General features: G+C 36.7%; 1 protein-coding gene across 4 annotated transcripts in view; it reads right to left on the bottom strand.

Moving 5' to 3' along the window:
* The window catches only part of SCP2 (sterol carrier protein 2), a 165499-nt gene that overhangs the window by 119452 nt on the left and 30185 nt on the right, over window positions 1-15862 (bottom strand). For all 4 annotated transcript variants that reach the window (XM_079933816.1, XM_079933817.1, XM_079933818.1 and 1 more), the window contains one exon: window positions 8402-8528. In XM_079933816.1, coding sequence (XP_079789942.1) covers window positions 8402-8528 — 127 coding nt within the window. The remainder of the gene's footprint in view (window positions 1-8401; window positions 8529-15862) is intronic.

Here is a 15862-nt window from a genome sequence, read left to right as displayed (position 1 = left end):
AGAAATGCACAACCTGCCAAGACTGAATCAGGAAGATATAGAAAATATGAACAGACCAATCACAAGCACTGAAATTGAAACTATGATTAAAAATCTTCCAACAAACAAAAGCCCAGGACCAGATGGCTTCACAGGAGAATTCTATCAAACATTAAGAGAAGAGCTAACACCTATCCTTCTCAAACTCTTCCAAAATATAGCATAGGGAGGAACACTCCCAAACTCATTCTACGAGGCCACGATTACCCTGATACCAAAACCAAACAAGGATGTCACAAAGAAAGAAAACTACAGGCCATTATCACTGATGAACATAGATGCAAAAGTCCTCAACAAAATACTAGCAAACAGAATCCAACAGCACATTAAAAGGATCATACACCATGTTCAAGTGGGGTTTATTCCAGGAATGCAAGGATTCTTCAATATACACAAATCAATCAACGTGATAAGCCATATTAACAAATTGAAGGAGAAAAACCATATGATCATCTCAATAGATGCAGAGAAAGCTTTTGACAAAATTCAACACCCATTTATGATAAAAACCCTGCAGAGTGTAGGCATAGAGGGAACTTTCCTCAGCATAATAAAGGCCATATATGACAAACCTACCACCAACATCATCCTCAATGGTAAAAAACTGAAACCATTTCCACTAAGATCAGGAACAAGACAAGGTTGCCCACTCTCACCACTCTTATTCAACATAGTTTTGGAAGTTTTAGCCACAGCAATGAGAGAAGAAAAGGAAATAAAAGGAAGCCAAATCGGAAAAGAAGTAAAGCTGTCACTGTTTGCAGATGACATGATACTATCTATACATAGAGAATCCTAAAGATGCTACCAGAAAACTACTAGAGCTAATATTTGGTAAAGTAGCAGGATACAAAATTAATGCACAGAAATCTCTGGCATTCCTATACACTAATGATGAAAAACATGAAAGTGCAATCAAGAAAACACTCTCATTTACCATTGCAACAAAAAGAATAAAATATCTAGGAATAAACCTACCTAAGGAGACAAAAGACCTGTATGCAGAAAATTATAAGACACTGATGAAAGAAATTAAAGATGATACAAACAGATGGAGAGATATATCATGTTCTTGGATTAGAAGAATCAACATTGTGAAAATGACTCTACTACCCAAAGCAATCTACAGATTCAATGCAATCCCTATCAAACTACCACTGGCATTTTTCACAGAACTAGAACAAAACATTTCACAATTTGTATGGAAACACAAAAGACCCCGAAGAGCCAAAGCAATCTTGAGAAAGAAAAACAGAGCTGGAGGAATCAGGCTGCCTGACTTCAGACTATACTACAAAGCTACAGTAATCAAGACAGTATGGTACTGGCACAAAAACAGAAATATAGATCAATGGAACAGGATAGAAAGCCCAGAGATAATCCCACGCACATATGGTCACCTTATCTTTGATAAAGGAGGCAGGAATGTACAGTGGAGAAAGGACAGCCTCTTCAATAAGTGGTGCTGGGGAAACTGGACAGGTACATGTAAAAGTATGAGATTAGAACACTCCCTATCACCATACACAAAAATAAGCTCAAAATGGATTAAAGACCTAAATGTAAGGCCAGAAACTATCAAACTCTTAGAGGAAAACACAGGCAGAACACTGTATGACATAAATCACAGCAAGATCCTTTTTGACCCACCTCCCAGAGAAATGGAAATAAAAACAAAAATAAACAAATAGGACCTAATGAAACTTAAAATCTTTTGCACAGTAAAGGAAACCATAAACAAGACCAAAAGACAACCCTCAGAATGGGAGAAAATATTTGCAAATGAAGCAACTGACAAAGGATTAATCTCCAAAATTTACAAGCAGCTCATGCAGCTCAATAATGAAAAAACAAACAACCCAATCAAAAAATGGGCAGAAGACCTAAATAGACATTTCTCCAAAGAAGATATACAGATTGCCAACAAACACATGAAAGAATGCTCAACATCATTAATCATTAGAGAAATGCAAATCAAAACTACAATGAGATATCATCTCACACCAGTCAGAATGGCCATCATCAAAAAATCTAGAAACAATAAATGCTGGAGAGGGTGCGGAGAAAAGGGAACACTCTTGCACTGCTGGTGGGAATGTGAATTGGTACAGCCACTATGGAGAACAGTATGGAGGTTCCTTAAAAAACTACAAATAGAACTACCATATGACCCAGCAATCCCTCTACTGGGCATATACCCTGAGAAAACCATAATTCAAAAAGAGTCATGTACCAAAATGTTCATTGCAGCTCTATTTACAATAACCAGGAGATGGAAACAACCTAAGTGTCCATCATTGGATGAATGGATAAAGAAGGTGTGGCACATATATACAATGGAATATTACTCAGCCATAAAAAGAAACGAGATTGAGTTATTTGTAGTGAGGTGGATGGACCTACAGTCTGTCATACAGAGTGAAGTAAGTCAGAAAGAGAAAGACAAATACCGTATGCTAACACATATATATATGGAATTTAAGAAAAAAAAAGTCATGAAGAACCTAGGGGTAAGACAGGAATAAAGACACAGACCTACTAGAGAATGGACTTGAGGACATGGGGAGGGGGAAGGGTAAGCTGTGACAAAGCGAGAGAGTGGCATGGACATATATACACTACCAAACGTAAAACAGATAGCTAGTGGGAAGCAGCTGCATAGCACAGGGAGATCAGCTAGGTGGTTTGTGACCGCCTGGGGGGGTAGGATAGGGAGGGTGGGAGGGAGGGAGATGCGGGAGGGAGGAGAGATGGGAACGTGTGTGTGTGTGTGTGTGTGTGTGTGTGTGTGTGTGTGTGTGTGGCTGATTCGCTTTGCTGTAGAGCAGAAACTGGCACACCGTTGTGGGGCAATTATACTCTAATAAATATGTAAAAAAAAAAAAGAATTAATAATAATAATAATATCCCTGTTGTCCGATGGGGAATTTATAGGGTTTTAAAAAGTGAGCTCCACAATGATCTCTAGCAAGATCATTGCTTAAATTTGTTCTCCGTGCAGTGCTAAGTTTTCTGGGGGGTAAAAAAGGAAAATAAAAGAGTGTCTTGATAAACTGCAAAAAAAAAAAAAAAAAGGTTTGCTGGTATATTGAATGTTGAGTATAAGAAAAATCAAGAATGGCTCTAAGCTTTTTGGCCAAAGGTCCTAAAGAGATGGAGTTATCATTTACTGGATAGGAAAAACTTCTGGAGGAACAGATGGGGAAGGTGGAAGTTCAAGAAAGAATTAGGACCTCAGTTTTAGACCTGTTAAATTTGAAAGGCCTATTAGACATCCAAGCAGAAATACTTTTGTAAAGTGTTGGAGATATGAGATAAGATTTTTTAAGACCTAAAGCATGAAAAGAGTTGACCTTGAAAGAATAAAGAGCACTGTAGCCAAAGAAAATATGAGACTGGGGCACAGGGAAATAAGTTTGGCTTACCGAACACACTGAAAGGCCAGTGAGCTTACACATAGGAAGACTAGACAACAGGAATTAAAACAAGAAATGATTTTTAAAAGGAGAGTCTCACCGTAACAAAGCAATAGAAAATACTGATACATATTTTGGTACCTGAATGCCATGGACAGAATTGTGTCCCCTCAAAATTCATTTGTTGGACTTCCCTGGTGGCGCAGTGGTTAAGAATCCACCTGCCAATGCAGGGGACACGGGTTCGACCCCTGGTCCAGGAAGATCCCACATGCCGCAGAGCGACTAAGCCCGTGCACCACAACTACTGAGCCTGCACTCTAGAGCCCGTGAGCCACAACTACTGAAGCTCGTGTGCCTAGAACCCGCGCTCCACAACAAGAGAAGCCACAGCAATGAGAAGTCCATGCACCACAATGAAGAGTAGCCCCCGCTCACTGCAACTAGAGAAAGCCCACACTCAGCAACGAAGACCTAATGCAACCAAAGATAAATAAATTTATATAAAAAAAGAAAATTCATTTATTGAATTCCTAACACTCAATGTGATGGTTTTTGGAGATGGGTCTTTTGGGAGGTAATTATGGTAGATGAGGTCATGAGGGTGAGTGCCTCCTGATAGGATTAGTGTCCTTATAAGAATCCTTACAAATAGTGGAAGACAAAGATGTTTCTCTCTCCCTCTCTCTCTGCACCCACATAAAAGAAGAGGTCATGTGAATACACAGTGAGATGGCAGTCACCTATAACCCAAGAAAAAACCTATAAAACCTATCGTGCATCAGTATAAAACCAGTATCAGTATAAAACCTATCGTGCATCTTGATTTTAGACTTACCAGCCTCTAGAACAATGAGAAATAAATTTATGTTCTTTGAGCCACCCAGTCTATGGTATTTGCTATGTCAGCCCAAGCAAACTAATATAGTGGAAATGGAGTTACACTGAACAAAAATATAAGATATGTGAATGGCTTTGGAACCATTCTAGTTCCAAAGTTTGGAACAATTGCTAGCAAAAGCGTAAAGTGCGTTGAAGAAACCATTAGTAGTAGCCTCAAAGTCCTTTGAGGGGATGCTACAGGTGAGAGTTTGTGAAAGGACAAAATCTTACTGAAAACTGGAGGAAAGGAGAGCCCTGTTAAAATAGAAGCAGAGATTACAGTAATACTATACTTGCAGTTATGTAGAAACTAGTTAATAAGCAAAATATAGAAACTGCCACATGGTTTCTTCTGGCTGCTTACAGTAAAATTCTATAATGCTATATTGCAGAAAGAACTATTAAACAAAAAGGATTCAGGACTTGATAGTTTTGAAAATTCTCAGCCTTTCAAAGTGGTAAAAGATGCTAAAATTAAGAAATAGTCTTTGACGGGAATAAAGACGCAGACTTACTAGAGAATGGACTTGAGGATTCGGGGAGGGGGAAGGGTAAGCTGGGACGAAGTGAGAGAGTGGCATGGACATATATACACTACCAAACGTAAAATAGATAGCTAGCAGGAAGCAGCTGCATAGCACAGGGAGATCAGCTCGGTGCTTTGTGACCACCTAGAGGGGTGGGACAGGGAGGGTGGGAGGGAGACACAAGAGGGAGGGGATATGGGGATATAGGTAGATGTATAGCTGATTCCCTGTGTTATAAAGCTGAAAGTAACACAACATTGTAAAGCAATTATACTCCAATACAGATGTTAAAAAAAAAAAAGAAAGAAATAGTCTTTGAGCAAAGATCAAATCCAGGGCATTGCCAGGAAAACATGGTCCAAAAATGAAGCCCATATTGTGACAAATCTTTTGTTAAGACCTCAGAAAGATCAAAGGTGATGCCTCAGAATGTTGTTCAGAGAGAAAAAAAAGCCCTCTAAAGAGAAAAAACCTGTGCCTCACAAATCCTCTCAATCAAAGGGTTGCTAGGAAGCTTAAGAACGCTGCTCCTCAGCCATCTCAGAAAGGACCCAAGGCAGAAGGGCACTGAGCCCAGAGAGATTTGCAGGCGTAGCTTGTTGACTGATGGCGTGACCAAACAAGATTCACAGGAGACCCACAAAGTTCTTAAGATAAAAATTATCTACAGAGAGGATTCTTAAGTGTTAGCATTCTATTTTTGACCTGGGAGGTAATTTAGGTCACAGTTATGAGCTTGATTCATGAAGCTGTGTATTTATGTTGTGTGCATTTCTCTGACTTGAGTTATAATACACAACAACAACAAATGTCATATTTTTTTAAAATGCTGGGTTCAATCATTACTTTGAATCTTTAATTTCCTAGCAGGTCACAGATCAAAGTTTGAAAAATTATGGTCTGGGATAAGAGCTGCAATAGTAAAAGAAACTGGGGGAAAAAAAACATAATTTGGAGTTTGAAGGTAGAACTGATAGGACATAGTGATGGACTGGAGTAGGGGAAGAGCAGGGAGAAGTGTCAAAGATGACTCATGTTTTTGCTTTGAACATCTGAATGGATGGAAATGCCACTTACTGAGATGAGGAAAAGTAGAGAAGGAGCAAATTTAAGATATGGGGGAACAGAATGAAGAGTTTGCATCTGAACATGTGAAATTTGAGACATCTGTTACATACACAAGCAAAGATGCCAACTGGATATACAAGTATAGAGTGCATCACTGACTATCCTAAGTTTGCCTCCCTCTCCCACAAGTGCCTTACCTTGTTTTATTTTCTTCACAGGACTAATAATTGTTTGAAATTATCGTAGTTTTTTTCATATGCTACTGTCTCTCCTCGACTAGAAATTAAAGCAAAACCCTCACATTTCATTTGCTTATTTGTTGCTTGTGAATGAATGCACTGATGTCCCTAATTCTTTTTCCCTCCTGAATATCCTTTATGGTCTGACTTTGAAGTTTCCTACCACAAAAGAAGTAGAGTATATTACCCTACCCCTTGATTCCAAGTTTGCCATGTGACTTGCTTTGGTCAAGTCTCAAAAGGCCTTGCATGTTGCAGATTATTCTCTTGTGCTTCTGCGGTGACCATGAAAAGGACATCCCAGAGCTGGCCCTCCGGTCCCAAGAGGAAAATGAGCGACATATGACCCAGCCAAGCAGTACTAAAACAGAGCCTCCAACCAACCTACAGTCATATGATCAACCCAGACAAAAAGAGCTGAGCATGACTTAGATCATCTGATTCCCAGTCAACCTACAAACGTGTAAGCTATAATAATAAATAATCATTGTTTAAAATTGCTGAGTTTTGGAGTGGTTTATTACACAGCAATAGCTAACTGATATACTGCTATATTCCAGTGCCTAGAATAGTGCCTGAAATATAATAATAGCTCAATATTTTAAATGAATTATTTAATTCAAAAGGAAATGGAGGGGGCTTCCCTGGTGGCGCAGTGGTTGAGAGTCCGCCTGCCGATGCAGGGGACACGGGTTCGTGCCCCGGTCCGGGAAGATCCCACATGCCGCGGAGCGGCTGGGCCCGTGAGCCATGGCCGCTGAACCTGCGCGTCCGGAGCCTGTGCTCCGCAACGGGGGAGGCCACAACAGTGAGAGGCCCGCGTACAGCAAAAAAAAAAAAAAAAAAAAAAGGAAATGGAGGGACTTCCCTGGTGGTGCAGTGGTTAAGAATCCACCTGCCAATGCAGGAGACACAGGTTCCAGCCCTGGTCTGGGAAGGTCCCACATGCCACGGAGCAAATAAGCCTGTGCGCCACAGCTACTGAGCCTGCGCTCTAGAGCCCACGAGCCACAACTACTGAAGCCCATGCACCTAGAACCCATGTTCCTCAACAAAAGAAGCCACCACAATGAGAAGCCCCTGCACCACAACAAAGAGTAGCCCCCGTTCGCCGCAACTAGAGAAAGCCCATGCGAAGCAACGAAGACCCAACACAGCCAAACATAAAAAATATAAATAAATAAATAAATTTTTTAAAAATCATTCAAAAAAATTAAAAAGGAAATGGACAAGGAATAGCCAAAGAGGCAAGAAAAACCAGAAGAACGAGATGTCACAGAGGCCAAGAGAAGAGAATGTTTTAAGAAAGAAGTGATCAAAAGGGACTAATGGTGCTGAGGTCTATTAAAATAGGATTGAAAAGTATTTACTTGATATGGCAACGTAGTGATCAGTGGTAGCCTTGAGAAAGGAGGGAAGCCAGATTGGAATGGACTGAGTTTAAAATGGTAAGAAATAGCTACAAGAAAGAAAATTTCCATGGCCCCAAACTGGCAGTGCTCCTCTATACCATCCTACCATTCTTCCTTGAAGATTTCTTTCCTTTCTGATTACTTGATCTTGACTATCAAACCTGGGATATATTTCCTGCAAAGAATAGGAACGCTGAACTTTCAAGCACAACTATTTTCTTTCTTATCTCACAGTACACAACAAGGCACTGGTTCAGGGTCATACAATAAAAACAAAAACAAAATCAAAAACTCTATCTGCACTATCCCATGCTTTATCTAACTGGCTAAGGCAGGCCGATCACTGATCATCAGTCAAAAAGCTAGTATGTTTACCTACAAAATAAAAATCAACTATGAAATTTAAATCTCGTAAAACACTATGGATTGACAGATGATGATGGACTCCTGATGGATTCAAATACTGAGAATAAAATTTGGCTACATAAATCTATTACCAAGAGCTAGCTTTAAGTCTCATTACCATATTCAGAACTAATGAGCCTCAACTTATAGTCTATGATTAAAGGAGACAAGATTTATGTGATTTTTCCTATTTCAATGTCTTGTTTTGGAGCAGTCTAGGTACTTCTCATATGATGTCCTATGTATAAATACTTTTAGAAAACTGAATTCTATACAGACTATTTCTTCAACTTAATTGAAAAACCATTTCATATTTTATACATCTTGGCATCCCCCACAGTTTCTTAAGAAATACCTATTGTTTCTCACACATGTATGTAACTACCAATAAGACTTGAAGTTTTTTAACATACCATATTTTTCCATGTGCTCTTTTCCAGCAAACCCAAACATCTGAGAAGCAACTGGGTGGGCTGACAATCCGTACTTGTTGATCAGGACTTCGAGATGCTTATCAATTGGATTGGTCCTGTTTGAAAACTAAGAGAGGGGAAAACACAAAATTGAATAAGTACTTGACATGATGATAGGTGTCTCTTTTAACTATTACAGCGTTACTAAGACATTTACTTATTTGAAGTGTAGAGTAAGCCAAAAATGGACAATGTGAATAAAATCAGTCAGAAAACGCTTTGCAGGGAAACATGGGAAGGAAAAATAATCAAGTGACCAAAGAGGTATTAATTCTTTCAAGAAACATGTATAAAGAATCCATATGTGCAAATAACTACTCAAGGTGCTGGGGATAAAACAGTGAACAAAACAGATAAAGTCCCTGCTCATCTGGCATTTAGATTTGAGGGAGGAGGGGACAGAAAGTAATGGGGATGAAAATTAATTAAAATGTAAATAGTAATGCTATAATGAATAAATTCAAGTATAGGGATAAAGATTGAAAGTGGGAAGTGCTACTTTATAGAAAATAGTCAAGGGAGGTCACATTGACAAAATGACATTTGAGCAGGGATGTGAAGGAGTAGGAGCAAGTCATTTGGACACCTTTGGGAGAGGAGCATTCAAGGCAGAAGGAACAGCAAGAATAAAGACCCAAAGGCAGGAGCAGGCTTGGGTATTTGAGAAAAAGAGTGAATTAGGATTAGGATAAAGTGATACTCAGAGTGCAATCACCTCTGTTTCCATGGTTCTAGAATAGAAAAACACAGTTCCTACTGCAAACATTCTACAAAGGGAAAGCTAACTGTTTCTTACCAGTTTACCTACTAGACTATGAACACACTGAGGGCAGGAACTCTGCTTCACATACTTCTGTATGTGTATCCAATGCCTAGCATACGGCCTGTTACATAGTAAACATTCCATAAATAATTGTTAAATGAAATAAATCAAGATTTTTTTGGTGCACAAAGGGGTTCTAAAGGGAATGCTATGAAAAAAACTAAGATTAAGAAAAAATAGGCTTACAAGAGGAAAATTATTTTGTTAGATATGATAAGTAACTTGACAATCCAAAGGAGTAAGACAAAATGAGCTGATAAATGGGATCTGTGGAATCTGTGAACACAAAAATCTTAAAAATAAGTATATATAATTATGTGTTTGGATTTCCATAGATGTAAATTTTTTTCTGTCAAAAGAAATCTAAAAAAGAACATTTAAAAAAATACAGAAAATGTTCATACCTAAGTTAAAAAGGAATGTGAATGAAAACAATGATATACAACTTCTGCTTCTCGTCATGATGCACTATAGAAACCAGATTTACCCTTCTGTCTTAAGCAACTAAAAACCTGGACAAAATATACAAAGCAACTGTTTTCAGACAATGGACAACATAAAGCTTAGTATAGTGATCTCTGAAAGAACTCACAGAGAAGAGTAATGGAGAGGAGAGAGAGAGAGAGAGAGAGAGAGAGAGAGAGAGAGCTGAAGATCTGAAGAGAGTTCCTCTTGAGTTTTCAATGACTCTAATCAACACATGAATATGAGGAAACTACTGAGACCAGGGAAAGAATCACTGGAAAGGAGCAGGCAGAATAATTCCCAATGTTCCCACAGGGACAGGAATAGTTCTTATTCTCCTAACATATGGGGCATCAATGGAATCCTGAGGTTACTGCTTGAGTAACAGTGTCAGTTTAGTCTTAGAATAATAAAGGCTGTTCTGATTCTACCTAATGAAGCTTAAAAGCAAGTCTCAAAAGTATCAAACCACTTCTAAAAAACACCTACCCCAGAACAAACCCCTAAGTAGTTAACAGAACATAAAAATTCAACACCCAACAAAGTAAAATTTAAAATGTCTAGCATTCAATCACAAGTTATAAGGCATGCAATGAAACAGAAAAGTACAACTTGTAAAGAGTGGATTAATCAATCAATAGAAGTGATATAGCTGATAGAATTAGATGGGAACATTAAAACAGTTACTATAATATACTCCATCTGTTCAAGAAGGTAGAAGAAAGCATGAACATGACAAAGAAAAATAGGGAAGATAGAAAAAAATGACCCACATGAAACTTTTAGAGATAAAATATACATTGTCTGAAATGAAAAGTAAATTCAGTGGAATTAACAGCAGATTAGACAATGCAGCATAGATTGGTAAACTTGGAGAAGTAGCAAATTAAAATATGGAGGAAAAAATCAAGAAAAAAATGAACAAAATCAGTGAATTATGGAACAACAACCAAGAAGTTTAGTAGATATGTAATTGGAGTCCCAGAAACAGAGAAAATGGAGAGAGACAAAAGTCAGAAAAAAAATATTTTAAGGCATAATGGATGAAAAATTTTCAAACCTGATAAAAACTATAACTCATATATCCAAGAACCTCAACAAACCCCAAGCACAAGAAACACGATAAAACTACACCAAGGTACGTCATAATAAAATTGTTCAAAACCAGTGATAGATAGGGCTTCCCTGGTGGTGCAGTGGTTGAGAGTCCGCCTGCCAATGCAGGGGTCACGGGTTCGTGCCCTGGTCCGGGAGGATCCCACATGCCGTGGAGTGGCTGGGCCCGTGAGCCATGGCCGCTGGGCCTCCGTGTCTAGAGCCTGTGCTCCACAACAGGAGAGGCCACAACAGTGAGAGGCCCGCATAAAATGAAACAAACAAACAAACAAAAAACAGTGATAGGGCTTCCCTGGTGGTGCAGTGGTTGAGAGTCCGCCTGCCGATGCAGGGGACACGGGTTCGTGCCCCGGTCCGGGAAGATCCCACATGCCGCGGGGCAGCTAGGCCCGTGAGCCATGGCCGCTGAGCCTGCGCGTCAGGAGCCTGTGCTCCGCAACAGGAGAGGCCACAACAGTGAGAGGCCCACGAACCCAAAAAAAAAAAAAAAAAAAAAAAACAGTGATAAAGAAAAATCTTAAAAGTAACCAAAGAAAAATACACATTAAGTATATAGGAACAAAAAAATAAGAATGACAGCAGACTTTAAATTGAAAACAATGAAAGCCAAAAAAAAAAAAAAGAGTGAAGCTAAACTAGAATTCTGTACTCAGCAAATACATCTTTAAAAAAAAAAGGTAAAAAAAATAAGGTAAATAAAGAATTATTAGAACATACAAAACTGATAAAATTCATCACCAGCAGACCAGCACTATGTGAAATGTTAAAGGAGAATCTTCAGGCAGAAGGAATATAATCCTAGAGGAAAATTGGAATCAATAATAAAGGAATAAAGATCACTGAAAATTATAAACATGTGGAGAAATATATGTTTTTTTTCTACTTTAAGAATTCTTTTAAAAATAATTGACTATTTAAAGCAAAATCAATAGCTGATATAGGGCTTATAACATGTATAGAAGTAAAATGTGCCGCTAGGAAGAGGTAAACAAAAAAATACTTTGTAAGGTTCATGTAATACTATAGTGAACAGTCGTAACATTACTTAAAGGTGGTTTGTGAATAAGTTAAAGATGAATGTAAACCCTAAAGCAACCACTAAAAGCAAAACACCTGAGGCATAGTTAATATGTTCATAAAACAGACAAAATAAAATTATAAAACATTCTCAATGAACAGAAAAGAAGACAAAGAGGAAAAAAGGAATAAAGATATTGAACAAAAAGAAAATGAGTAGAAAGATGGTAGATTTATATCAGTGGTGTCCTAATAAATGTTTAATAGTCTCATGGGGGGTGAGGGTGGTCTTATTGATAGCATTTGTCTATTTTTGTGTTGTAAATACTCCCACCATGGCCAATTTGAATCTACTAGCATGATGTCACTGAAAGCAAAGATGAGAAGAGATATGCATAATCAGATCTTGTAAGCTGGTACAAGCCGGTAGGCATCAGTTTCAACTAACCACTAATGTAAACCCAGCTATATCAATAACCACATTAAGTGGAAAGGATATAAAAAGCCCAATTAAAAGGCAAAGATTATTATATTGTTAAAAAGCAAGACCCAACTAAATGCTGCCTAAAAAATATAATTCAAACATAAAGACAGAAATAGGTAAAAGGATGGGAAAAGATAAACAATTCTAATTCTACTCAAAAGAAAGCTGAAATGGCTATGTTAATATCAGACAAAATAGATATAACATCAAAGAACACTACAAGAGATAAGTTCTTATAAGTAGCCTAAAATCCTTCAAAAGGCAGGGTCTGACAAAGGGAGTACCTGGCTGGGATCCATAAAAACTTTCACAAATGCGTTTTCAGTTTCATGATATAATACACCTCACATCACCTCACAATGATGAAGGGGTCAATTTATCAAGGACATAACAATCTTAAATGTTAATACACCTAATATGAGAGCCTCAAACTACACGAAGCAAAAACTGATAAAACTGAAAAAAAATAGACAGATCCACAGATTTAGCAGCAGATCTCAATACCTCCCTCTAAATAACTGATAGAACAAGTAGACAGAAAAACCAGTAAGGATATAGAAGGCAACCGATATTATCAACCAACTTGACCTAGAATTTATAGAACACTCCACCCAACAACAGTAGAGTACACATTCTTCTCAAGTGCACAAGAATATTTACCAAAACACACCACATCTGGAGACAAAAAACAAGTCTCAATAAATGAAAAAGCATTCACATCATACAAAGTATATTCTCTGACCACAGATAATTAAAATAGAAACAAATATCAGTAACAAAAAGGTATCTGTAAACTGCCCAAATGTTAGGAAGCTAAGCAACACACTTCTAATGTATGGGTGAGAGAAGAAATCACAATGGAAACTGCTAACCAATTTGACCTAAATGAGAATGAAATCATGACATAAAAAATTTGTGGTATGCTGCTTAAGCAGTGTTTTAAAAGAAATCTATAACATTAAATGCCCATGTTTGAAAAGATTTAAAATCAATGACCTAAGCTTCCAGCTTAATAAACTACAAAACAGAGTAAATTAAATCCAATGTAAGAATTGAAATATTAAGGTTCACAGCAGATATAAACAGAAAATGAGCAGAATGAAGTAGAATGGATAGAAATTAGTAGAATGAAATAGAAAAGAGAAAAAAAATAGAGAAAAGCAATGAAAACAAGGGCTGGTCCTAGTAGAATGAAACAAAAAAGAGAAAAAAATCAATGAAAACAAGGGCTGGTACTCTGACAAGATCAATAAGACTGATAAACACCTTTTGTTATACTGATCATGGAAAAAATAGAGAAGACAAAGGTTACCAACATCAGAAGAAGAGAAAGGACATATCTAAAGATCCTACCTTGAGGGGATACTATGGGAATAATATGAACAAGTTTTTGTCAATAAATTCAACAATTTAGATGAAATGGACAAATTCCTTAAAGGGCACAAACTATCAAAGCCCACTCAAAAAAAGAAATAGATAACCTGAATAGTAATATACTTACTAAAGAAACTGAACTTTAAAACCTTCCCATAAAGAAAACTACAGACCTAGATGTGCACTGGTGAACACTACCAAACATTTAAGGAAAAAAATACCAATTATATAAACAAACTCTTCCTAAATAAAAAAAAAGAGAGAGAAGGGAACAATTCTCAACCATTCTATGAGGCCAGCATTATCCTGATATCAAAAGTAAATAAACATTAAAACAAAAAAGAAAACAAATCAACACCATCACAAACATATACACAAAAATCATTAGCATAATTTTAACAAATTAAATCCAACAACATATAAAAGATAAGACATCACAACCAAGCATTTACCCCAGAAATACAGGATGGGTTAATATTCACATATCAATCAATATAATTCACCATATTAACCAACTAAATTAAGAATAACAAACAAAATAAGGATCTCTCATAGGTACAGGAAAAGCAAGTGAGAAAATTCAACATATACTCAGGACAGAAACTCTCAGCAAATTAAGAATAGAAGGTAACTTTCTCAACCTGATAAAGAACATCTGTGAAAAACTTACAGCTAACATATTTAATAGTGAAATCTGAATGTTTTCCCCTATGATCAAAAACAAGGAAAAGATAAATGACCTCACAACCTCTATTTCAATTTGTTGTGACGACCCTAGCCAGTGCAATCATAAGGCAAGAAAAATAAATAAAAGGCATACAGATTGAAAAGGAAGAAATAAAACTGTCTTGTACATAATGATACGATTGTTTATGCAGACAATCCTACAGAATCTTAAAAAAGCCACTAGACTAGGAAGAGAGATTAGCTAGATCACAAAATACAATGTACAGTTGGAAACTGGTATTAAAATAAGTGTTATTTTTAATAACATAAAAAACTTGAAATACCTGGGGAAATTTTTAATAAAATATGTAAAAGAGTTACACATTGAAAACTAAAAAACATTACTGAAAGAAATCAAAGGCCTAAATAAAGACAGATAAACAATTTTCATGGACTGGAACATTTAATATTGTTAAAAATGTAGAGATCCCTATGTATTAACCTATAAATCTACTACAGGAAGCATTTTTATAGAAATTGACAAGCCAATTGTTAAAATGTATATGGAAATGCAAAGGATTAGAATAGCCAAATCAATTTTGTAAAAGAAAAACAAAGTTGGAGAATATGCAACCCAATTTGATTTCAAGGCTTATTATAAAGTTACAGTATTCAAGAAAGTAAAGTATTGGTATAAAGACTGATCAAGGAAGAGTCCAAAAAATGATCCACACTACATGGTCAACTGATTATCAGCAAAGATGTCAAGGCAGTTCAATGGGGAAAAGATAATCTTTTCAACAAATGGGGCTGTATGAAATATGGGATACACATTTTTTTTTTAATTTTAAACTTTGATCTTTACTTCCTACCACTTACAAAAATTAACTTAAAATTTTCTTAAATAGGATACAAAAAGCACAATAGTAGAAAACAAACAAACTGGACTTCATCAAAATTTTAAACTTTTGCTCTTCAAAAGATACCATTTATAAAAGGAAAGGGCAAGTCCAGAGAGCTGGAGAAAATATTTGTAAAACATATTGAACAAGAGCTTGTATCTATCTGGAATATATAAAGAACTCTTACAACACAATAGTAAGAAAATAACCAACTAATAATTGGGCAAAATATTTGAACAGTCATTGAATTCATCAAAGAAGATATACCAATGACAAATAAAAACATGTAATGATGCTCAACACCATTAAATATTAGGAAAATACAAATTAAATCCACAATAAGATACCACTGTACACCCACTGTGTGAAGAAAATTAGAAAGAATGATGATCACAAGAAAACTATACACCAATATCTCTTACGAATGTAGATGAAAATATCTTCAATGAAATGCTAGCAAACTGAATCAACAACACATTAAAAAAACCCATGACAAAGTGGGATTTATCCCAGGAATGCAAGGTTGGTTTAATGTCTAAAAATCAATTAATGTA

The sequence above is a fragment of the Stenella coeruleoalba genome, assembly GCF_951394435.1.
Source record: "Stenella coeruleoalba genome assembly, chromosome: 1".
NCBI lineage: Eukaryota > Metazoa > Chordata > Mammalia > Artiodactyla > Delphinidae > Stenella > Stenella coeruleoalba.
This window is presented reverse-complemented; position numbering and strand designations above follow the sequence as displayed.